At 43.9% G+C, this 23517-nt stretch overlaps 1 protein-coding gene across 1 annotated transcript in view; it reads right to left on the bottom strand.

Moving 5' to 3' along the window:
* Nucleotides 1-23517, bottom strand: part of LOC137379978 (polypeptide N-acetylgalactosaminyltransferase 15-like) — a 134108-nt gene that overhangs the window by 38689 nt on the left and 71902 nt on the right. The window contains exon 5 of the mRNA XM_068051427.1: nt 21066-21183. Within this exon, the coding sequence (XP_067907528.1) occupies nt 21066-21183 (118 nt within the window). The remainder of the gene's footprint in view (nt 1-21065; nt 21184-23517) is intronic.

The following is a 23517-nucleotide window of genomic DNA, read 5'->3' as shown; positions in this document are numbered from 1 at the left end:
ATTCTGCAGTTCAGCTTTTTAAAAAAAAGCTGGCAGCCAAGATGGCCACTGCAATTTGCATTTGAACACCTTACACATTCCAAGGCCTCAAGGAGGAGAAACATGTCTGATGAGCCTGTACACAAGACAATGGCTTACTCGATTGAGTGAACCACAGGAGATTGCATTCATTAGCAGGACATTCAAAACCATCATGGAACATTAACTTTGATAGGGCTAACCCTTCCAGGTGTAAATGTTAACATCCTGAAGCCTAAGGGACTGAAATTCCTAAACTGAATCTCGTTAGAAGGTTCCAGATAAGCCACTGAGGCGGTCATGTGACCGTCTGTCCATCTCTGTAAAAGCTGGGAGTTTTCTCTTGGACAAGACAGACAAGCCAATGACCGATTCTGGGCAGAAGGCAGAAGATCTCTCTCTCTCTCCCCCTCCAGAAGGCCTGGTGGGGACATGCAAAGCCTAGCTGCTGGTTGCTGGATCCAAGACAAAGACACCAGGGGAAAAAAGCCACCGACAATTCTGCCCACAAGTAAAGCCTAAACCAGGTGGGCCAGCGACAAACTGCACATTTACCCGGCAAAGACTTCAAGAACACAATGTCAGCCAGAAGACAACAGAATCATCCAACCCCACAGACTGTGCAATAATTTTTATTTGTTCTGGACTCTAATCCAACCACAAATCTACCCCTCATCACTCTGTATTCATTTTGTGTGTGTGTGATCCTCATGTGAGTGCCTGCGTGATTGTGTTGCGTATTTTTATTTTTTTTAGATTGGGTTTACATTGTTAAGTATAATAAACTCACCTGTTTCTTGTTTAAACTCAAGAAAACCAGTCCAAATGGTTTTTTTATGATCACAACAAAGGTGAAAGGTAAAACACTCACTGAGGTGGTAAGCACATTCACTGTTTAAGAAGGAATAAACCTTGTTGCAGGCAAATAAGAGGAAGGACAAGAGAGGAGCCTTGTGACCCCTCCTCACCTGATTGTATCACTATTTATGTATCTATCTGCACTGTTAAGAAAAAGTGTCTGCTTGTTTCTACATATGCCTGCTTTCTGTCTTCTAATATGCAATGAATATAGTGTAACTGCAAAAGTTTCCAAAACAACTTGCACTATGTCCAAGAGCAACATGGTAGTGTGGTCACAAAGTTTCAGTATGTCCTTATGCCAAACAAGGACATAGAAAATCCACCCTATAATTTTCAAACAAATTTACGCTTTCATGCATCATGGGTGCAGAGAGATGAAAAATAACTCTGCAATTCCTAGATTACACATATGGGAGGGAATTTTATGCTCTCCCCCGCGTTGGGTTTGGAGGTGGGGACAGCATATCATTAGGCGGGATGGTGGTGGGGTGGGTTACCCCACCACTTTCCCGCCTCCACCTAAATTAGATCCGGGGTGGGAAGGCTCAGAGTCATAGAGAGATGCAGCACTGAAACAGGCCCTTCGGCCCACCGAGTCTGTGCCGACCATCAACCACCCATTTATACTAATCCTACATTAATCCCATATTCCCTACCACATGCCCACCTTCCCTCAATTCTCCTACCAGCTACCTACACTAAGGGCAATTTACAATGGCCAATTTACCTATCAACCTGCAAGTCTTTGGCTGTGGGAAGAAACCGGAGCACCAGGCGGAAACTCACGTGGTCACAGGGCGAACTTGCAAACTCCGCACAGGCAGAACCCAGAATCGACCCGGGTTGCTGGAGTTGTGAGGCTGCGGTGCTAACCACTGTGCCACTGTGCCGCCCGCTTGTGGACAGCATTCCCGACCCACCGTCAATTGAGGCCCTTAAGTGGGAAATTAATGACCACTTGAGGGCCTCATCCTGCCACTTTCGGAATTAGCCCAGTGTTGGGCGGGCTTGTCGCCGCGCTGGGAGCACGCTAAGTAAACCCGTACTTAATGCCTGATCGAGGGACCCGGAATCAGGATCAGGGGCCCGCTGAGAGCCACGCCCCTGCCCTTACTGCCGACCCCTCTACACCTCTTCCCCCTGCAATCCTCACCCCGCAAAACCCCTCCTGCTGAGAATTACCTGTGGCCTGGTTCCAGGTCTCAGGTGGGTCCATTACCGGCAGCAGCCACCGCATCTGCGATGGCGCTGCTCAGCTAAAGAGCTGCCAGCTTCAAATTGGCAAACAGCTCTCAGCAGGCAGGACTTCCACCGCCATGGTCCTTGATCCCGGAGAAGGCCCGCCGCTGTCCACTTAAGTGCTTAATTGGCACTTGATCCGGCGGGCCTTCCCCAGAGGAGGCGATGCGCGACTCTTGCCACGCTTTTGCCAGTGGTTGAGACCCCATCGCCCGGATAAAATCCCAGCCATTTTGTCCAGCTTTATCTTGTATTTAAACAGTGAATTAAAAGAAACACATAGTCTATCAACATTGCCAAGAATATACAATCACTGGGATGAGAAAGCATATCACAAAGCAAACAAAACAATTATTTGCTTATCAGGAATTTAGAGCTGACTGCATTCCTATGACATGAATGAACAGATCCATTGTGAAAAAGGCAGGTTTGCTACTTCATGTAATAAAAAGAATTGGTCCTTAATATTCAGTTGAGTGGAAACGAGAGTACTTTCAGTAAAATGGGTCTTTGTTGAGTATGTATGGCACCGTTTTACATCACAATAGCAAAACTGTTTGCTCCCAGCCACCTTACCGCAGCAAATATCTGGATGGTAATATAATGCTGGTACCAGCAATAACTGAAAGGCATTGGAGATTACATGCAGATGTTTTCTTTCTGAGAACCTGAAATTCAACCTATTTGTTTACTGAGGTATTGAATCATCTGGAATACAGAACAGCGAACTGATTAAAAAGATGAAAACACCTTACTAGAAATCATGTGGGATCATGACAGTGTCACAATTAGACATATGCAGGCAAGGTGCAGCTTGGGAGATTGCACTGTAATTTAATCCAGCTCAGGGGGAGGCGGTGGCGTACTGGTATTGTCACTGGACTAGTAACCCAGAGACCCAGGTATTGCTCTGGGGACATGGGTTCGAATCCCACCACAGCAGAAGGTGGAATTTGAATTCAATTAATAAATCTGGAATTTTAACCTAGTCTAATGATGGCCATGAAACCATTGTCGATTGTTGTCAAAACCCATCTGGTTCACTAATGTCCTTTAGGGAAGGAAATCTGCTGTCCTTACCTGGTCAGGCCTACATGTGACTCCAGATCCACAGCAATGTGGTTGACTCTTACATGCCCTTGAAATGGCCTAGCAAGCCACTCAGTTCAAGGACAATTAAGGATGGGCAATATATGCTGGCCTGCGACGCCCACATCCCATGAAAGAATTTTTTAAAAAGTTCAATTAGCCTCTGCTCAGAACTGAATAATGAAAAACACCAGAAATTGAATCAAACGTGACACCAACACATACTTCTGCTAATGATCTTAGATAAAACATTGATAAAATCCACGAAAAGAAGAATTCTGTTTTTAAAATTCATGCAAAAAAATCAGTCCTTTTTCAGCTCCTTCAAAAGGCCGGACTGTGGGCCGATCAGGGCCTGAATTCAGCCATTTTCAACTCACAATCTACACATAGTAGTTAAGGAAACAGTCTAACTTGCTAGTGTTATTTTTCTATCATCACCACAGTATGTTTGGGCCAAAGTAGCATACTGAACAGTTGCAGAAGTTGCTTTATGATTAATGATGCCAGTCATACAGGCCAGGCTGTTCTCAGGTCCAACTGCTGGTCCATGTTAAATTTAATATTCACAGTTGGGGTGTTGGAGTGTGTATCAGTGTTTCTAGGTAAGGAAAAGACAAAAATGTCAATTATGATTTCCACTCTTGAATAAGACCTACTAACTATGGGTGGAAAGTTTGTAAAAATATGTGGTAAGCACACAAGTAGGCTTGTTTGTAATGCCCTCTGTGATCAAATAACCTGCCTATCTTTATTAAGCAAAGTACCAAGAGGTTGCTGCTGTCTGTGGAGCCATACTCCTACGTGGGTAAGAACAAAGAACAAAGAGCAGTACAGCACAGGAACAGGCCATTCGGCCCTCCAAGCCTGCGCCGATCTTGATGCCTGCCTAAACTAACACCTTCTGCACTTCCGGGGCCCATAGAGGAAAAGGGTAAAGGGATAGGGAAGGATAAACTGGATATTGGCTATTGACTTCAGCAAATATATTTAGTACTCAGCCCCGGGAGGAAAGAGTAGGAGGAGAAGGGGAAATGTTTATACAATTATTGTTGTGATGTCACATTTAACAGCAGAAACCTGTGATGTAGACATAACTGAACACAGGGCAACAGATAGGAAAGAAAATTAGGAGTTGGGCTGAATTTATATTTTAATCTAAGCTATGCACCAAGTATTCGATTTACACATTAATATAATTATATCCCTTATATTTTTATACAAAATACTTAATTATTTCAGAGCATTGACTGTGAATTTGATAATATATCAGGTTAACTCCTTGAAATTAACATCCACTATGTGCTATACAGCTTGATGGGCTTGTGCTGAATGTTTACAATAGATAAAGATGCCACTTTTTGTCTGCACCAGCTCTAACTTGGAGCAGTTCAAAAATAATCCTGCTGCCTCACACTCTCCCCAGTATATTCCTCTAGATAAAATATTTATCCATTTTTGTCCCCTGGTCTCTGCCTCAAACATTTCCTGTGGCAATATATCTCATGATGCAGCAACCACCTGAGTAAAGAAATTTTTCTTCACCTCTCTCCAAATTCTCTTAAATTGATCCTCCCACCAGAGGAAATAGTCTTTCCCTATTCACCCCATGAAAACCCTTCAAAACATTAAAACTCTCTATTAAACTACTTAAGGACCCACTTATTTCACAATGCTTTTATGCTTACAGTAGAATTAGTGAACATAACAGGGTAGATTTTGACTTTACACAGTAGTATAAAACCTATAGCAAATCAACAACCTGTTTTACATCTCTCTCAATTGTTTTAATTCATTCGTGGGATTGGGCGTCGCTGGCTAGGCCAGCATTTATAGCCCATCCCTAATTGCCCTTGAGAAGGAGGTGGTGATCCGCATTCTTGAACAGCAGCAGTCCTTGGGGTGTAGATACACCAATAATGCTGTTAGGGAGGGAGTTTCAGGATTTTGAACCAGCAACAGTGAAGGAACGACAATATATTTCCAAGTCAGGATGGTGTGTGGCTTGGAGTGGGAACCTGCAGGTGGTGGTGTTCCCATGCATCTGCTGCCCTTGTCCTTCTAGGTGGTAGAGGTTGCGGGTTTGGAAGGTGCTGTCGAAGGAGCCTTGGTGAGTTGCTGCAGTGCATCTTGTAGATGGTAGACACTGCTGCCACTGTGCGTCAGTGGTGAAAGGATTGAATGTTGAAGGTGGGGTGCCAATCAAGCAGGCTGCTTTGTCCTGGATGGTGTCAAGCTTTTTGAGTGTTGTTGGAGCTGCACTCATCCAGGCAAGTGGAGAGTATTCCATCACGTTTCTGACTTGTGCCTTGTAGATGGTAGACAGGCATTAGGGAGTCAGAGGTGAGTTACTCGCCGCAGGATTCCTAGCCTCTGACCTGCTCTTGTAGCCACAGTATTTATGTGGCTGATCCTGTTCAGTTTCTGGTCAATGGTAACCCCCAGGATATTGATAGTGGGAGATTCAGTAATGGTAATGCCATTGAACATCAAGGAGAGATGGTGAGAATCTCTCTTGTTTGAGAATGTCATTGCCTGGCACTTGTGTGATGCGAATGTTACTTGCCGCTTATCAGCCCAAGCCTGGATGTTGTCCAGGTCTAGCTGCATCTGGATATGGGCTGCTTCAGTATCTGAGGAGTCTTGAATAAGGGCAACTATGTGCGTATGAAAACTGAGTTAGCTGAGGTGAACTGGGTTACTAGTCTTGAAGATAGATCAATAGGGAAGCAGTGGCAGACATTTAAAGGGATATTTCAGAATACTCTTAACAAGTATATTCCTACTGTAAAGAAAAATTCTAAGGGGAGGACCCACCATCCATGGTTAACTAAAGAAGTTAAAGAAAGCATCAAACTTTAGGAAAAGACATAAAAATGCGCAAAGATGAGTGGCAGTTCAGATTATTGGTCAGAATATAAAAATAAGAACAGCAGAGAATGACTGAAAAGTTAACCAGGAGTAAGAAATTAGAGTACCCGAGGAAGCTAGCTAGAAATGTAAAAATGGACAGCAAGAGTTTCTAAAGGTATTTAAAAATGACAAGAGTAAGTAAAGTGAGTGCCTGTCCTTTAGCAAGTGAGAATGGGGAGCCATTAGTAGATAATGAGGAAATGGCGGATGAAATGAACAAATATTTTGCTTCTGTCTTCACTATAGAGGATACAAAACCTATTCTGGCAATAGCTGTAAATCAGAAGGTGGAAGGAAGAGAGGAACTTGGTGAAATTACAATCACCAGGGAAGCGGTACTGACCAAACTGATGGAGCTGCGTGCTGACAAGTCCCCGGGTCCTGATGGATTTCATCCTTGGGTCTTAAAAGAGGTGGCTAATGAGGTACTTTATAGCCACTCCAGGCGCTGCTCCACACACCACTGACCACCTCCAGGCGCTTACCATTGTCTCTCGAAATAAGGAGGCCAAAGAATGAGGTAGTAGATGCGTTGGTGTTAATTTTTCAAAATTCGCTAGATTCTGGAATGGTTCCACCAGACTGGTAAGTAGCAAATATAACCTCTCTATTCAAGAAGGAGGGGGCGGGGCGGGGAGACAGAAAACAGGTAACTATAGGCCAGTTAGCTTGATGTCTGTCGTGGGGAAGGTGTTAGAATTGATCATTAAGGAGGTTGTAACTGGGCACTTAGAAAAACTCAAGGTAATCGGTAATAGTCAGCATAGTTTTTGTGAAAGGGAAATCATATTTAACCAAGTTGTTGGAGTTCTGTGAAGGAGTGACACATGCTGTGGATAAAGGGGAGCCAGTTGATGTGCTGTATTTGGATTTCCAGAAGGCATTTGACAAGGGTGCCATATAAAAGGTTATTGTGCAAAGTACGAGCTCATGGTGTAGGGAGTAACATATTAGTATGGATAGAAGATTGGCTGGCTGGCAGAAAACAGGATGTGACGAGTGGAATCCCGCAGGGGTCTGTGCTGGGGCCTCAACTTTTTACAATTTATATCAATGACTTAGATGAGGGGAGCAATGGCATGGTAGCTAAATTTGTAGATGACACAAAGATAGGTAGGAAGGTATGTTGTGAAGAGGACATAAGGAGGTTGCAGACTGATATAGATAGGTTGAGTGAGTAGACAAAAATCTGGAGATGGAATACAATGTGGGAAAATGTGAAGTTGTTCACTTTGGCAGGAAGAATAAAAAAATAGAGTATTACTTAAACAGCAAACAACTGCAGAATTCCGAGGTGCAGAGGGATCTTTAGTGCAGGAGTCACAAAAAGTTAGTATGCAAGGTAAGCAGGCAATAAAGAAGGCTAATGGAATGCTATCCTTTATTACAAGAGGCATTGAAAATAACAGTAAGGATGTTATGCTTCAGTTATACAGGGAATTGGTGAGACCACATCTCGAATTCTGTGTACAGTTTTGGTCTCCTTATTTAAGGAAGGATGTGAATGCGTTGGAGGCAGTTCAGAGGAGGTTTACTAGATTGATACCTGGAATGAGTGGGTTGCTTTATGAGGAAAGGTTGGACAGACTGGGCTTGTTTTCACTGGAGTGTAGAAGAGTGAGGGGAGACTTGATTGAAGTTTATAAGATCATAAATGATCTTGACAAGGTGGATGTGGAGAGGATGTTTCCTCTTGTGGGTGAGACCAGAACTAGGGGGCACTGTCTTAAAATTAGGGGTCACCCTTTTAGGACAGAGATGAGGACAAATCTTTCTCTCAGAGGGCTGTGCGACTTTGGAACTCTCTGCCTCAGAAGGCAGTGAAGGCACGGTCATTGAATATTTTTAAGGCGGAGGTAGATAGATTCTTGTTAGGCAAGGAAATCAAAGGCTATCAGGGGTAGACTGGAGTGTGGAATTCGAGACACAAACAGATCTTATTGAATGGTGGAGCAGGCTACAGCGGCCAAATGGCCTACTTCTGCTCCTAATTCGTATGTTGGTAAATACTTGGGCTCCCTGTTGAGGTGTGCAGCCACCAACATGTTGCACCACAGATATTTGACAAAATTATTGACTCAGCTATGGACATGGGGGCGATTAATCTGTATATAAAGTGTATATTCAATCTATTGCCATCAAAACACAGTCCAATCTAAATCACATTTCTCCCTATAAATAAAGTAGCTAAGCGTACAAACATCAATGGAGAGCAGCACAATTGTATTAGCTAGCTAGCAAGCAAAATAGTATGCAATGACAATGAAAATTACTTTTGTAATTACTTTTGCTGCTAGGTTATTTTAAAACACAAGGTTAAAGGCTTGAAGCAGGAATATCCAACATTTTAGCGTGGGGGCCACATTACAATTTTTGTCTTAACATAGGGGGCTGATGTGACAATTTCACAAAGATAAAGACATAAAAAATTTATCTTACTATTCATCAAAACAACAAAAAAGGTGCATTTTTATGAAGAAGCTTTAAATGAGGAGACTAATTTATTGACTTATTCTCTGGTCACTATGTTGGACAGTGATTTAGTGTGATACCTGGCTTTTTTATGCTTGCATAAGTAATCAATGTTTGCCTGCACACTTCTTGTAGCAATGTGGAGTATTCCAGACACATCTCCATCTGTCAGGAGTGATCTTGATCGCTCTCTCTCTCCCTCCCTCTGTGTGTCATCCATCCCATGTGTGGTCTCTCCTGCCCCCCTCCCCTTTCTCTGACAGTTGCAGAGAGTGGGAACTTCCAGTAGAGCTGCTTTGAGGTTGGTCAGTTTTTTCAAAAAATCGCAGCTGTCAGTTTCACAGCTGACAGGTGCTTAGAGCAGAGACAGCACTTCCAAACTTAGGACCAGTTCGTGGTTTTTGGTGGGATCTTGTTAGAACGGAACCCATCCAACTGGTTGGAAAGAAGGCAATGGGAAATTTTGCATCCTTGAAATTACCAGTCACAGACCTCAACATTTTTACCATGGATACTAGTGTCCGTGTACAGACACATTGCCAACCCCTGGTAGCCCCTCAGCAGGATATTCAGTGTTCAGTGCTGGGCTACATGCCATTATCATGGAAATGAGCAGGCAGCATGAAGTTTGCCTGCCTCCTGCATCACTTCAATCGGGCATGGGATAATCACGCATCGTGATCACCATGTACTAATAGCATACTAATTGTTAAAATCCAGCTATTATAAACTAACAACTAACTAAGTATCAGAAACTAACATTTAGCTTTATTAGAACCCTTTTTTGTAGTATGGTAAAGTGGTAAAGCTTAGGAGATAGAGTAAAGTATGGACAAGATGTCAAGACAGAGGGATTCTGGGAGATTATGTCAAGTTTTAAAATGCTTACTTGCAGCAAAAGGGTGAGACATTGAGAGCAGACAGTGAAAACAGCATCTGCGTAGATTTTCTTGTACTGAGAAAGGCATCCTCGAAATGTAAAAGCATTGAGATAAAGTAGTCAACACAAAGGGGTACTACTTGTGCAAATCTGAAAAGTTAGCAACCATCACAAAATGATCCTTGGTTGGTTAAGAAAGACATCCTTTAATACAAGAATAATCACTGATTGGGAGAGGGGAGGGTTAACTGGAAAGCTGCCAGGATAAAAGAAGTCCTGTCCTTGCTACTGTGCGGCAGAGAATCTTCGAACAACAAGAGAAATTACAAGAGAGAGAGAGCGACCAAAAAGCTTGAGGACCCCAAAGCTGCAAAAGAAACTAGTCGTGCACTCTGCTGTCCAATCTCTAATACAGGTAGTATCTGTGTTAGACTGTTAATTACTGCCTGAGTTCATGACTATGGTTTATCTGAAAACTTAACAAACTTGTCCTTACCTTTATCTCAATAACATCATTCATAACAAGTTTTGTGCTGCCAAGTCTGTTCCCAACGCTGTTGGGGAGGGTTTAAACTAATGTGGCAGGGGGATGGGAACCAATTGAGGTCAGTTGACAGTGAGGAGGTAGTAACAAAAGCCTGTAAGAAACTAGATAATGAAGTCAGTGTGACTAAGGGGAAGAGCAGGCAGGGAGCAGATGATGAATATAAAGGGACTGGTGGTCTGAGGTGCATTTGTTTTAATGCAAGAAGTGTAGTTGGTAAGGCAGATGAACTTAGGGCTTGGATTAGTACCTGGGAGTATGATGTTATTGCTATTACTGAGACTTGGTTGAGGGAAGGGCATGATTGGCAACTAAATATCCCAGGATATCGATGCTTCAGGCGGGATAGAGAGGGAGGTAAAAGGGGTGGAGGAGTTGCATTACTGGTCAAAGAGGATATCACAGCTGTGCTGAAGGAGGGCACTATGGAGGACTCGAGCAGTGAGGCAATATGGACAGAACTCAGAAATAGGAAGGGTGCGGTAACAATGTTGGGGCTGTACTACAGGCCTCCCAACAGCGAGCGTGAGATAGAGGTACAAATATGTAAACAGATTATGGAAAGATGTAGGAGCAACAGGGTGGTGGTGATAGGAGATTTTAATTTTCCCAACATTGACTGGGATTCGCTTAATGTTAGAGGTCCAGATGGAGCAGAATTTGTAAGGAGCATCCAGGAGGGTTTTCTAGAGCAGTATGTAAATAGTCCAACTCGGGAAGGGGCCATACTGGACCTGGTGTTGGGGAATGAGCCCGGCCAGGTTGTTGAAGTTTCAGTAGGGGACTACTTTGGGAATAGTGATCACAATTCCGTAAGCTTTAAAATACTCATGGACAAAGACGAGAGTGGTCCTAAAGGAAGAGTGCTAAATTGGGGGAAGGCCAACTATACCAAAATTCGGCAGGAGCTGGGAAATGTAGATTGGGAGCAGCTGTTTGAAGGTAAATCCACATGTGATATGTGGGAGGCTTTTAAAGAGAGGTTGATTAGCGTGCAGGAGAGACATGTTCCTGTGAAAATGAGGGATAGAAATGGCAAGATTAGGGAACCATGGATGACAGGTGAAATTGTGAGACTTGCTAAGAGGAAAAAGGAAGCATACATAAGGTCTAGGCGGCTGATGAAAGACGAAGCTTTGAAAGAATATCGGGAATGTAGGACCAATCTGAAACGAGGAATTAAGAGGGCTAAAAGGGGTCATGAAATATCTTTAGCAAACAGGGTTAAGGAAAGTCCCAAAGCCTTTTATTCATATATAAGGAGAAAGAGGGTAACCAGAGAAAGGATTGGCCCACTAAAGGACAAAGGAGGAATGTTATGCTTGGACTCAGAGAAAATGGGTGAGATTCTAAACGAGTACTTTGCATCGGTATTCACCGAGGAGAGGGACATGACGGATGTTGAGGTTAGGAACAGATGTTTGATTACTCTAGGTCAAGTCGGCATAAGGAGGGAGGAAGTGTTGGGTATTCTAAAGGGCATTAAGGTGGACAAGTCCCCAGGTCCGGATGGGATCTATCCCAGGTTACTGAGGGAAGCGAGAGAGGAAATAGCTGGGGCCTTAACAGATATCTTTGCAGCATCCTTAAACACGGGTGAGGTCCCGGAGGACTGGAGAATTGCTAATGTTGTCCCCTTGTTTAAGAAGGGTAGCAGGGATAATCCAGGTAATTATAGACCGGTGAGCCTGACGTCAGTGGTAGGGAAGCTGCTGGAGAAGATACTGAGGGATAGGATCTATTCCCATTTGGAAGAAAATGGGCTCATCAGTGATAGGCAACATGGTTTTGTGCAGGGAAGGTCATGTCTTACCAACTTAATAGAATTCTTTGAGGAAGTGACAAAGTTGATTGATGACGGAAGGGCTGTCGATGTCATATACATGGACTTCAGTAAGGCGTTTGATAAGGTTCCCCATGGCAGACTGATGGAGAAAGTGAAGGCGCTTGGGGTCCAAGGTGTACTAGCTAGATGGATAAAGAACTGGCTGGGCAACAGGAGACAGAGAGTAGCAGTAGAAGGGAGTTTCTCAAAATGGAGACGTGTGACCAGTGGTGTTCCACAGGGATCCGTGCTGGGACCACTGTTGTTTGTGATATACATTAATGATTTGGAGGAAAGTATAGGTGGACTGATTAGCAAATTTGCAGACGACACTAAGATTGGTGGAGTAGCAGATAGTGAAGGGGACTGTCAGAGAATACAGCAGAATATAGATAGATTGGAGAGTTGGGCAGAGAAATGGCAGATGGAGTTCAATCCGGGCAAATGCGAGGTGATGCATTTTGGAAGATCCAATTCAAGAGTGAACTGTACAATAAATGGAAAAGTCCTGGGGAAAATTGATGTCCAGAGAGATTTGGGTGTTCAGGTCCACTGTTCCCTGAAGGTGGCAACGCAGGTAAATAGAGTGGTCAAGAAGGCATACGGCATGCTTTCCTTCATCGGACGGGGCATTGAGTACAAGAGTTGGCAGGTCATGTTACAGTTGTATAGGACTTTGGTTCGGCCACATTTGGAATACTGCGTACAGTTCTGGTCGCCACATTATCAAAAGGATGTGGATGCTTTGGAAAGGGTGCAGAGGAGGTTCACCAGGATGTTGCCTGGTATGGAGGGCGCTAGCTATGAAGAGAGGTTGAGTAGATTAGGATTATTTTCATTAGAAAGACGGAGGTTGAGGGGGGACCTGATTGAGGTGTACAAAATCATGAGAGGTATAGACAGGGTGGATAGCAAGAAGCTTTTTCCCAGAGTGGGGGTTTCAATTACTAGAGGACACGAGTTCAAAGTGAAAGGGGAAAAGTTTAGGGGGGATATGCGTGGAAAGTTCTTTACGCAGAGGGTGGTGGGCACCTGGAATGCATTGCCAGCGGAGGTGGTAGATGCGGGCACGATGGAGTCTTTTAAGATGTATCTAGACAGATACATGAATGGGCAGGAAGAAAAGAGATACAGAAGCTTAGAAAATAGGCGACATGTTTAGAGAGAGGATCTGGATCGGCGCAGGCTTGGAGGGCCGAAGGGCCTGTTCCTGTGCTGTAATTATCTTTGTTCTTTGTTCTTTGTTCTTTGGGGTATAAAACACCCCCATCTTATCAAATCTTACACTGTGTAGGTTTGCACACTGCAAAGTGACAAATTACAATGCATATTGCTGCAGCAAATCAGCCCAACTGAACTATCTAAGTTGAATTACATTTTTCAGATGAGTGACGAGCTGAATTTTTCCCTTTAAGGATATTTTTGCTGGTTTCATCCTATAATTTAATTGCCCTTGGTAATGAAGCAATAAAGCCTGGCTACTGTGTTACCTTGTGATATATAATGACATATGTTCTACAAATGATCAGGTGCATTTAGAAAAGTAATTTTTGGAGTTCACATATTGCTAGTTAAAGCTGGTAGCATTAAACCTGTGTCAATGTTGTTGAAAGCTAAAAAATCAAAAAACAATTCAATACATAGGAAGGTAATTATTATTTGCATTTACCTCACAAATAGCAGTGTATGCTACACTGTGTGCTGGTGGAATGCAATGCCAAACAAATCAACTTTGTTGAAATATAAAATATAATTTGATGTAAAAATTATTGTTTCATTGACTTTAAGAGTAATGTCCTTTTAAGATCTTAGTATGCTCTTGAGGCAAGTACCAGGATGCAGTCATGTGACTGGGAGCCAGGGTCACTCTGCAACTGCAACACCCAGAGTAAGATGCCGTAAATAATTAGCTCTGTACTGTATATAATAGTCTAGCTGTAAATAAACCTGTTTGAGATCTTCAACCAATTTTACTCCATGCATCTCATTTATGTTGCTTGTAGCAGACAACATAAAATAACTCATTATATGGTGGCAGCTGTGGTGAGAAGACAAAGTCTAAGGTTGAAGACCACGGTTAACAGTTCTGAGAACAACTTTTCCTACAGCCAGTAGAGCAAAAGTTCAAGAAAAGTACTGGCTCAAACAGTGAACAAAGAACTTACCTCAAGCTGTAGAAGACAGAGCACAGAACAACAGGCTGCAAGTAAATCAGGTGAGTCATTGTGCTGGCGGGCGAGGGATACTGCTTTAAAAAAAATCTTTGAAATCCTTCAAAAGATCTTTTTTCTCCCTCCTAAAAGCTCCAAGTTAAAAAAGGGGGAAAATCGTACTCCCTTACCAGGCTGATCGAGATTGGCATCATTACAGGAGGCGTCTGTTGTAAAAAGCGTGGAAAAACCCTTCATTCGTGCAGCCAAAGTTTTAAAAAAACCTATTAAACTACTCGAGCATGAAAGCAGCTTCCATTCACAAAGCCACAGTAAAAAAAACATTAAAACCACTCAGGTGTGAAGAACATAAACTCTAAAAAAAACCCCACTGAACTGTCTATTAAACAGCAATGTAAACAGAACAGGCTTAAGTTCTGGAAGCAAGATAAGCACAGCACTGGGAAACACCTGCTTCTGTCAATCAAAGCAGCTAGTATAAATAACAGAGTTTCTTAAAGGGGAAACAGTGCAGAGTCATAGAACTAGTCTTAAAGCAAGTTTTAAAGCAAAAGAACACCAGAAATATGGATACAAAATTTCCCAGCATGAACTGGAAGGCCTTGAATATTCTATCCAAGTTGCAACTATTCAAACAAAGAATACAGTGATTCTTCACAGACCAAATAATTCTAGAACCAGAAGAACAGGCTGTAAAAATACTAATTGCAGTTGGAAATGAGGGATTACACAGAATCAACACCTCTGGACTATCTGATGAGGACCAGAAAGATCCTGCAAAGATATGGAAAGTGCTAGAAGATCAGCTCCGATTACGAGTGAATTTTAGAATTCACCACCTGGAATTGATGTCCTACAGGCAACAGCCACAGGAATCAATAGACCAGTTCATCAGCACATACTGTAGTAAGGACAACGAACGTGACTTCTCAAATTGAGCCGTCGGTCCAAATAATGGAACTAGTGATTGTATCGACGACGCCTATTGAAGTGTTTCAGAAAGGCCTCTTGGAGGGGTGGGGGGTGTGGGGAGAAAGGTCACAGCATTGACGCACTGCTGGAAGATGGCAGGAAATACGAAGCCATTGTAGCTGGACAACAGCATTTGCAAGCACTAGTGCAACCAACAGTATCAGCACCATAACCAGGTTGAAACAAGCAAGCAAGCTATGTGGTAAGCCTGGTCACTGTCACAATGCCTTGCATTTCGTGAACTGTGCAAGGTTTGCGATGCAAAAGGACACTGGGCCCACCAATGAAAGACACCAAAGACACAGCCAGACGTCATGGTAGAACACAAACAAACAGAGAACAGGGCAACAGCGGCAAGGAAAGCACCTGTGTAAACACAAGCCGATACACAAAATTCACAGCGAAGCAGAACTGAGACAAGACTCAAGGAGGAGTAATTCTCAGCCAGACGACGAACAGGCGTTCCACATTGTGAACCTGGCACATCATGTGGATGAAGTCAAACAACTGGAAGCTTTCGCCACTATTAACATCACGTGCCCAAAGAAAGCTGGCAAACATACACTCAGGATTAAGATTGACACCGGTGCTAGTGCAAATATCCTATCAGTTCGAATACTCAAAGATATGTATCAGAGTCGTTGGAAATCAATGATGCAACCGACAACTGCCAAGTTATCCGCATACAACGGGCCACCCATTCCTTGCGGTGAAAGTTCTCTGTCAACAAGCACTGTCTCATCGCCTTCCAGCAACTCAGAAGAAGAGATTGATGTTGCAAACGCTGAGAAGCAAAAGTGGGCAGTAGGGAGCAATCCCGAGAGGAAATCTACAAGGACCGGAACCCGCTTGCAGACTCTGACTAGCATCAAACAGTGCAGTCCGGAAACCCAGCAACAGCACAACTAGGCCACGCCTTCACCTCTGCTATCCAGAGAACCGTCAGCACTGTGAGCCAGAATGGACAGGTATCGCCATGAGGCCAAGTACTCCTTTCCCCAACAAGTCCTCGACCTTGAGCCCCAGGCCTTCAGACGCAGAAGATGAGGAGAGGTGAAGGATACGCAATGTCCTGAAGAGGCAGAGGAGGAATGACTTGAAGTATTGTCTGTTGGATCTTCGAGATGAGATGCTGGAGCTTTCCAAGAATGACAAGGCCTCAAAAATGGTCATTTTGAGAAAAGCAATAGAATACGTTATTATTAATAGAATATGTTAGCAGGTTGAAGGCAGAGCCACAGAAACTGAATGCAGTGAGGGAGAAACTTCAGAAAGAACAGTAACAGATGAGACACAAAGTCCCCAAGCAAGAGTTGTCAAACCACCAAGGCGATATATGGATTTTTGAGCCTCTATACTTGTAAATTTTATAATCTATGTTCCGTGTAACTAATTCTGATGTTATCTAATGTTATGTGTTTTTTTACTATTAGCAGATGAGACGTATCTCTGGAAAGAAAAAGATGTTGTATGAATGCCTTTAAGAGTGATGTCCCTTTAAGATCTTAGTATGCTTATAAGCCAAGTACCAGGATGCTGTCATGTGACTCCGAACCAGGGTCACTCTGTAACTGTAACTTACTCCAGAGCAAGGGTCTGTAAATAGTTAGCTCTGTACGGTTTCTAATAGTCTAGCTGTAAATAAATCTGTTTGAGATCTTCAACCAACTGGACTTCACACATCTCACTTATGTTGCATCAGACAACATAAAAGAACTCATTACAAAAGTATGCATGAGTATCACACACAAACAGAATTTTAACTATATTTTGAAGGAAACTATGATGCACAGGTGCTAAGTGGTGTGGGTGACTTCCAATTTTCACCTCCCAATTGACTGCAGATAGAATCATAGAAAGTTTAAGACATAGAAAGAGGTCACTTGGCCCATCGTGTCTGTGCTGGTGTTTTGTTAAAAATGGTGTGTCAGTCCCTGAGTGCTTTTAAAGGTCAAATAAACAGACAAATGACAGGTTTTCTCATAGGTTGAAGAAAAGGAAGGTTACATTTTTTATTTAACAGCAAAATCCAAATTGTTCGCAACCTTCACCCACTCACGGCATTCACACATGCACACATGCATACATATAGATAGATAGAAGGGAGGCAATTAAAGTTTCAAGTGATGTAAGAGGTCGTGGTTCACCAAAACCTGTTGAATCTTCTCGGGAGGAAAGTCTTTTCAAAGGTGCACGCCTGGATGTTTGCAGTCATGAACTTGCTGAGGTGTTGTAGATTTCTGGTGGTTAAAAGTCAGGCAGTGGTCACTTTTTTAGGTTCTCTGCTGCAGCAAGTTGAGGTACAGCAGCAGGGCTTCTTCCTTAGCTGGACCAATCTCTCAGCATTTGGCTAGAACTGGCTTTCTGTGGTCTTTGCTTGAACTCCTCTTTCTCTCCAGAGGGCTACCTTATAAGCTAAAAATCCATCACATTTGAGTCTCTGTCAGGTGACACATGGCCCTCTCACCTGGTGTGAGCACACAATGGTCCAGGACATGGAAACCATTACTATCTGTTGACATCTGGGTGGGACCATTCTGTTACAATTGTGCTTCTTCACACCTATTCATCTTGGTTTGGGCTGTGGAGTCAGTCTGTCTAGAGAACCTTTGTAATTTCATTCCTTAGATAGTGTTATGAAAGTACTTCCATTTCTTAATATTTTGTGAGGACTTGTGTTTTAAAATTGTGGAAATGGATTCCTTTTGGAGGACAGAACAGATTACATAGATGCTGGACAGTGGCGCAAGGGGTGGCACAGTGGCGCAGTGGTTAGCACCGCAGCCTCACAGCTCCAGGGACCCGGGTTCGATTCTGGGTACTGCCTGTGCAGAGTTTGCAAGTTCTCCCTGTGACCGCGTGGGTTTTCGCAGGGTGCTCCGGTTTCCTCCCACAGCCAAAGACTTGCAGGTGATAGGTAAATTGGTCGTTGTAAATTGCCCCTAGTGTAGGTAGGTGGTAGGGAATATGGGATTACTGTAGGGTTAATATAAATGGGTGGTTGTTGGTCGGCACAGACTCGGTGGGCTGAAGGGCCTGTTTCAGTGCTGTATCTCTAAAAATAAAAAAAAGGACTTGGAACTTGGTTTAGAAACACACTTACTGGAAGTCACATGTCTTCAGCTAAGTAAACAGCAAGAGTCTTGGTGACTAGGGGAGTTATTTACAGAGAAGTGACATGTCAAGATTTATGGTGGTCAGGAGTTGGTTTCGTTTTAGATGTTGTTTTGCGTGAGTTGAGGATTGCAGCCTGCTGAGAGAAACACCAAGCTCATCCTTTCTTCACTTCTCTGAAAGCCTGAGAATCCAGAGTGATAGCTGAAACCCCCGATGCAGCATTTCCCCTGGAAAGCCTGCCAGACTAATCCTCGACATCACCGAAAGAGAACTGCTCCAAAAAATCCCAGTGACAGCTGTCTACACGTATTTGGGATGCCAGAATAAAGGGACAACTGATATCATTCCATATCCTCTCTTTCCCTTCAAGAGTTAACAAGTATCTGGCTAAGGTTTTTTTTGTAAAGAGATCTCTGCAGAGAAAACTTCTTTATTTTTTCTTTAACTGCTGTGTGCTTGTATGTGTAGGGCTAATTTAGAAGGGAACTTTCAGATTTCAATCTGTGTGTTAATGTTTTGCATCTTTACCGAATAAGCCTAGTTTAATAATATATTGGTGATATTGTTGTTTATTAAAGAAACCTGCTTGATGGATTTTATTCTGAAATAAAAATAGAGTCTATATTTGCCCGTATCGGTAACTTGGTAAACATTTAAATATATGCTGTGACCTGTGGAGTAGTGCAACTAGAGAAAGATAGTGCATTCCTCCAGCCTTGGTCATAACAATAGGAGTCATCAAAATGTAATGGACTCATTTAAATTTCAATGGGTTCTTCCCAGAATTAATTCAGATGCCGTTAATGAGTTTCATCTTTGCAGACAAGCTTGTTTATTGATTGTATAGGAGGGGTCACTTGATCTCTACTCCATTTTGTCTGTGGTACAAATGTGCCCATTGCTTGTGGTTCAGTTCAATAGCTGACTTTTATTTCATAATTCCTTCCGTTCATTGTATATTTCATCATGGCTCCTTCCAAGAATGACAGAAAGCTCTTTGTAACAATAAGATGAATTTATATAACACTTTTAACTTGAGAAAATGTCTCAAGGCTCTTTGCAGAGGTGTAATTGAACAAAAAAAGGCCGGGAACAGGAGCAATAGATGAGTTGGTCTTGATGTGGAACAGGGAATGTGCAGCAGAGTTTTGGATGAGCTGAAGTTTAAAGAGCATGAAGAATTGGAACCAGCCAGGAGAGAACTGGAATAGTCAAGCCTGGAGGTAAAGAAAGCACGAATGAGGGTTTCAGCAGCAGATGGGCTGAGGGAGGGGCAGAAGCAGGCAATGTTACGAAGGTGGAAGCAGACGCTCTCGGTGATGGAGGATACATGAGGCTGAATTTTGCTGATTATCGGCAAGTCGTGCCGCGTGGCTGAAAGTGGAAGGTGACCCCACTTTGGCAGGTGGCAGGACCCGGGATGGCATATTGCCGGCGATGCCCAATTAACAGGCTGCCACTGGGATCGCCATCCAATTAAGGATGGTGACCCACCCCCACAAACTGCTAGCCTAATCAGAGGTGACCATTGCTGAGGCTGCAGCTCCAGGAAGACAGTGCCTCAACGGTGGGGTGCCCTTGAAGAGATTTCAGGTAGTAGGTTGAGGGAAGCTGAGGCCTGGCAGCCAGGATCAGGTGGGAGTTGTAGCCTGAATATGGAAATGAGGCTTGGGGAGATTTTAGCTCTTGAGTTTAATATGGGAAGATGTGGAATCAGTGGCAAGGCAACAAAGTTTCTGGTGGAGGCCCAAGGCTTTGAGCTTTGCCATATGTAACTGAGAGAAAACGTGTTTCATTCAAAACTGAATATTGGACAGCACAGAGGTAATAGAGGGTCAAACGAGAAGGTAGAGCTATGCTTTGCCAATGTCCATGTGGAAGTTGATTGGCCTCGATTTTAACTCTGTTCAGGATCAGTTCAAGAGGGGTGGGGCAAGGGTGAGTGACAGATTCCCAGGTTAAACTCAAGCTAAAATCTCTCCGCCCCTTATTTCCATATTCAGGCTCTGACTCCTGCCTGACACTGACTTCCTGGCAGGTGGCCAGAAGCAGGAGTTCAGACGGCAGGAAGCTGCTGCCAGGCATCCGCGGGAACAGTCTTGCCAGTCAGGTAAGTGGTGAGGGGGAGGGGCCGAGAAGTGATCCCAACCTGGACAAGGAGAAGCCCAAGCAAAGGAGCGCACTTGTGTCTCCTGGCCCACAAGGACAATTGTTCAGTTAAAAATTTACCTTACTGGGCCTGTTCTGCAATCACGAACCAGCACCCAGCAGGTTTGTCCTGCTGGTGACTATTCCCAAGCTCGGGCTTCAGGATAATATAATATAAACGGAGCTCAATGTGTCTATTTAAAGAGGATCTTGCGACTGAAGCCCGTGTCCTTACCGCCAGCAATTTAAAATCGGGTTGGAAGAAAAGTAGGTATGTCCGCCACTCCATTTTAGCTACCCGCCACTAACCGCTTGGTTTCCACTTGGCAGAGAGTTAAAAATAGTGGCCCCGTGTCTTTGAATGATGTCAGTGTGGGACAGCCTGTGGATGAGGAAAGGTGTGGGGGTGGCCAAGGACAGATCGTTGAGGGGCTCCAGAGGATGTGGTATGGTGGCATGAAGAGAAACCATAGCTAGAGATGCTGTGGTTTTGATCATAATTTGGTATTAAATATGTCCGCTAACTAAGCTACATGATAAACATTAATGCCTGTTGTCCGAGCATTATCATTGCCTAACCTCATGTTGCAATCAATCCCTCAGTATCCCTTTGTTTCAGAGCAACCGAGTCATCACTTTATCACATGATAGTACCAAAGAATGGTGTCATTCCTCTGCACAGAATCAAGGATATCAGCATTTCAAAGCTTTCAGAACTCCGGCACTATGTTGTCATATGCAGTACAGTGTGCTAAAGACTAATGCACCAGATATCAGTCAGATTTGAGGGTTCTGACATTCTGATTAGAACCTTACCCTCAGAGAGAGTTCCACATTTTCTGTTCCCCACATCAGCATTCCAGGATCGTATGCACCAATATTTTGGAAGTAATGCCGATTGATCCCTAGCGCTCCTCCAGATACTGCAGGACTCCTGAAACAAGAACAGCGAAAGAGCGAAATCATGCCGAATTAAGGTAATGAATAAAATAAATGGCTAGTGAAGATTTTCCCCAACGTTTTTCAGGGGAATATCATCAACCTATAGGTCGGCAATGTTGCCTATTTGACTAATCATCATCCAGTTTCTGCATTAAATCAGGTACAATACAGTCAGATTCAGAGCAACTCTCCCTTTACTGTGCCCCATAAACGTGTCTTAGCAACAGTTTTTGAACAGTATCCTTACTTTATACTTTCCACAAAAGTTATCCTTACTGCCAGCGGGAAATTGCAAATTAGAGGAAAGGTAAGGGCTGGTTAATGCTGTGAATTCAGTAGAAGCTGGACGGAGAATGTCCTAACTAGTTTAGCTATCTGCTTGTTTGCTTGTGGTAGAGTTACTATTACTGTGAGGTTTTTTTTATTCATACATGGGATGTGGGCATCGCTGGCCAGGCCAGCATTTATTGCCCATCCCTAATTGCCATTGAGAAGGTGGTGGTGAGCTACCTTCTTGAACCGCTGCAGTCCATGTGGGGTAGGTACACTCACAGTGCTGTTAGGAAGGGAGTTCCAGGATTTTGACCCAGCGACAGTGAAGGAACAGCGATATAGTTCCAAGTCAGGATGGTGTGTGATTTGGAGGGTATCTTGCAGGTGGTGGTGTTCCCATGCATTTGATGCACTTGTCCTTCTAGTTGGTAGAGGTCGCGGGTTTGGAAGGTGCTGTCGAAGGAGCCTTGGTGCGTTGCTGCAGTGCATCTTGTAGATGGTACACACTGCTGCCACTGTGCGCCGGTGGTGGAGGCAGTGAATGTTTGTAGATGTGCCAATCAAGCGGGCTGCTTTGTCCTGGATGGTGTCGAGCTTCTTGAGTGTTGTTGGAGCTGCACCCATCCAGGCAAGAGGAGAGTATTCCATCACACTCCTGGCTTGTGCCTTGTAGATGGTGGACAGGTTTGGGGAGTCAGGAGGTGAGTTACCCGCCGCAGGATTCCTAGCCTCTGACCTGATCTTGTAGCCACGGTATTTATATGGCTACTCCAGTTCAGTTTCTGGTCAATGGTAGCCCCTAGGATGTTGATAGTGGGGGATTCAGTGATGGTAATTCCATTGACTGTCAAGGGGAGATGGTTAGATTCTCTCTTGTTGGAGATGGTCATTGCCTGGCACTTGTGTGGCGCAAATGTCACTTGCCACTTATCAGCCCAAGCCTGGATATTGTCCAGGTCTTGCTGCATTTCTACACGGACTGCTTCAGTATTTGAGGAGTCACAAATGGTGCTGAACATTGTACAATCATCAGCAAACATCCCCACTTCTGACCTTATGATTGAAGGAAGGTCATTGATGAAGCAGCTGAAGATGGTTGGGCCTAGGGCACTACCCTGAGGAACTCCTGCAGCGATGTCCTGGAGCTGAGATGATTGATCTCCTACAACGACAACCATCTTCCTTTGCACTAGGTATGACTCCAGCCAGTGGAGGGTTTTCCCCCTGCTTCCCATTGACCTCAGTTTTGCTAGGGCTCCTTGATGCCATACTCGGTCAAATGCTGCCTTGATGTCAAGGGCAGTCATTCTCACATCACCTCTTGAGTTCAGCTCTTTTGTCCATGTTTGAACCAAGGCTGTAATGTGGTCAGGAGCTGAGCGGCCCTGGTGGAAACCAAACTGAGCATCACTGAGCAGGTTATTGCTAAGCAAGTGCCGCTTGATGGCACTGTTGATGACACCTTCCATACTTTACTGATGATTGAGAGTAGTCTGATGGGGCAGTAATTGGCCGAGTTGGACTTGTCCTGCTTTGTGTGTACAGGACATACCTGGGCAATTTTCCACATTGCAGGGTAGATGCCAGTGTTGTAGCTGTACTGGAACAGCTTGGCTAGGGGCGTGGCAAGTTCTGGAGCACAGGTCTTCAGTACTACTAACGGAATATTGTTAGGGCCCATAGCCTTTGCAGTATCCAGTGCCTTCATTTGTTTCTTGATATCACATGGAGTGAATCGAATTGGCTGAAGTCTGGCATCTGTGATGCTGGGGACTTCAGGAGGAGGCCGAGATGGATCATCAACTCGGCACTTCTGGCTGAAGATTACTGCAAATACTTCAGCCTTATCTTTCGCACTGATGTGCTGGGCTCCCCCATTATTGAGGATGGGGATATTTGTGGAGCCACCTCCTCCAGTTAGTTGTTTAATTGTCCACCACCAATCATGTCTGGATGTGGCAGGACTGCAGAGCTTAGGTCTGATCCGTTGGGTAGGGGATCGCTTAGCTCTGTCTATTGCATGCTGCTTACGCAGTTTGTAATCCTGTGTTGT

Source organism: Heterodontus francisci, chromosome 2 (assembly GCF_036365525.1).
Source record: "Heterodontus francisci isolate sHetFra1 chromosome 2, sHetFra1.hap1, whole genome shotgun sequence".
Classification (NCBI taxonomy): Eukaryota; Metazoa; Chordata; class Chondrichthyes; order Heterodontiformes; family Heterodontidae; genus Heterodontus; species Heterodontus francisci.
The sequence above is the reverse complement of the archived record's forward strand: the minus strand, read 5'-3'. Positions and strand labels throughout refer to the sequence as shown.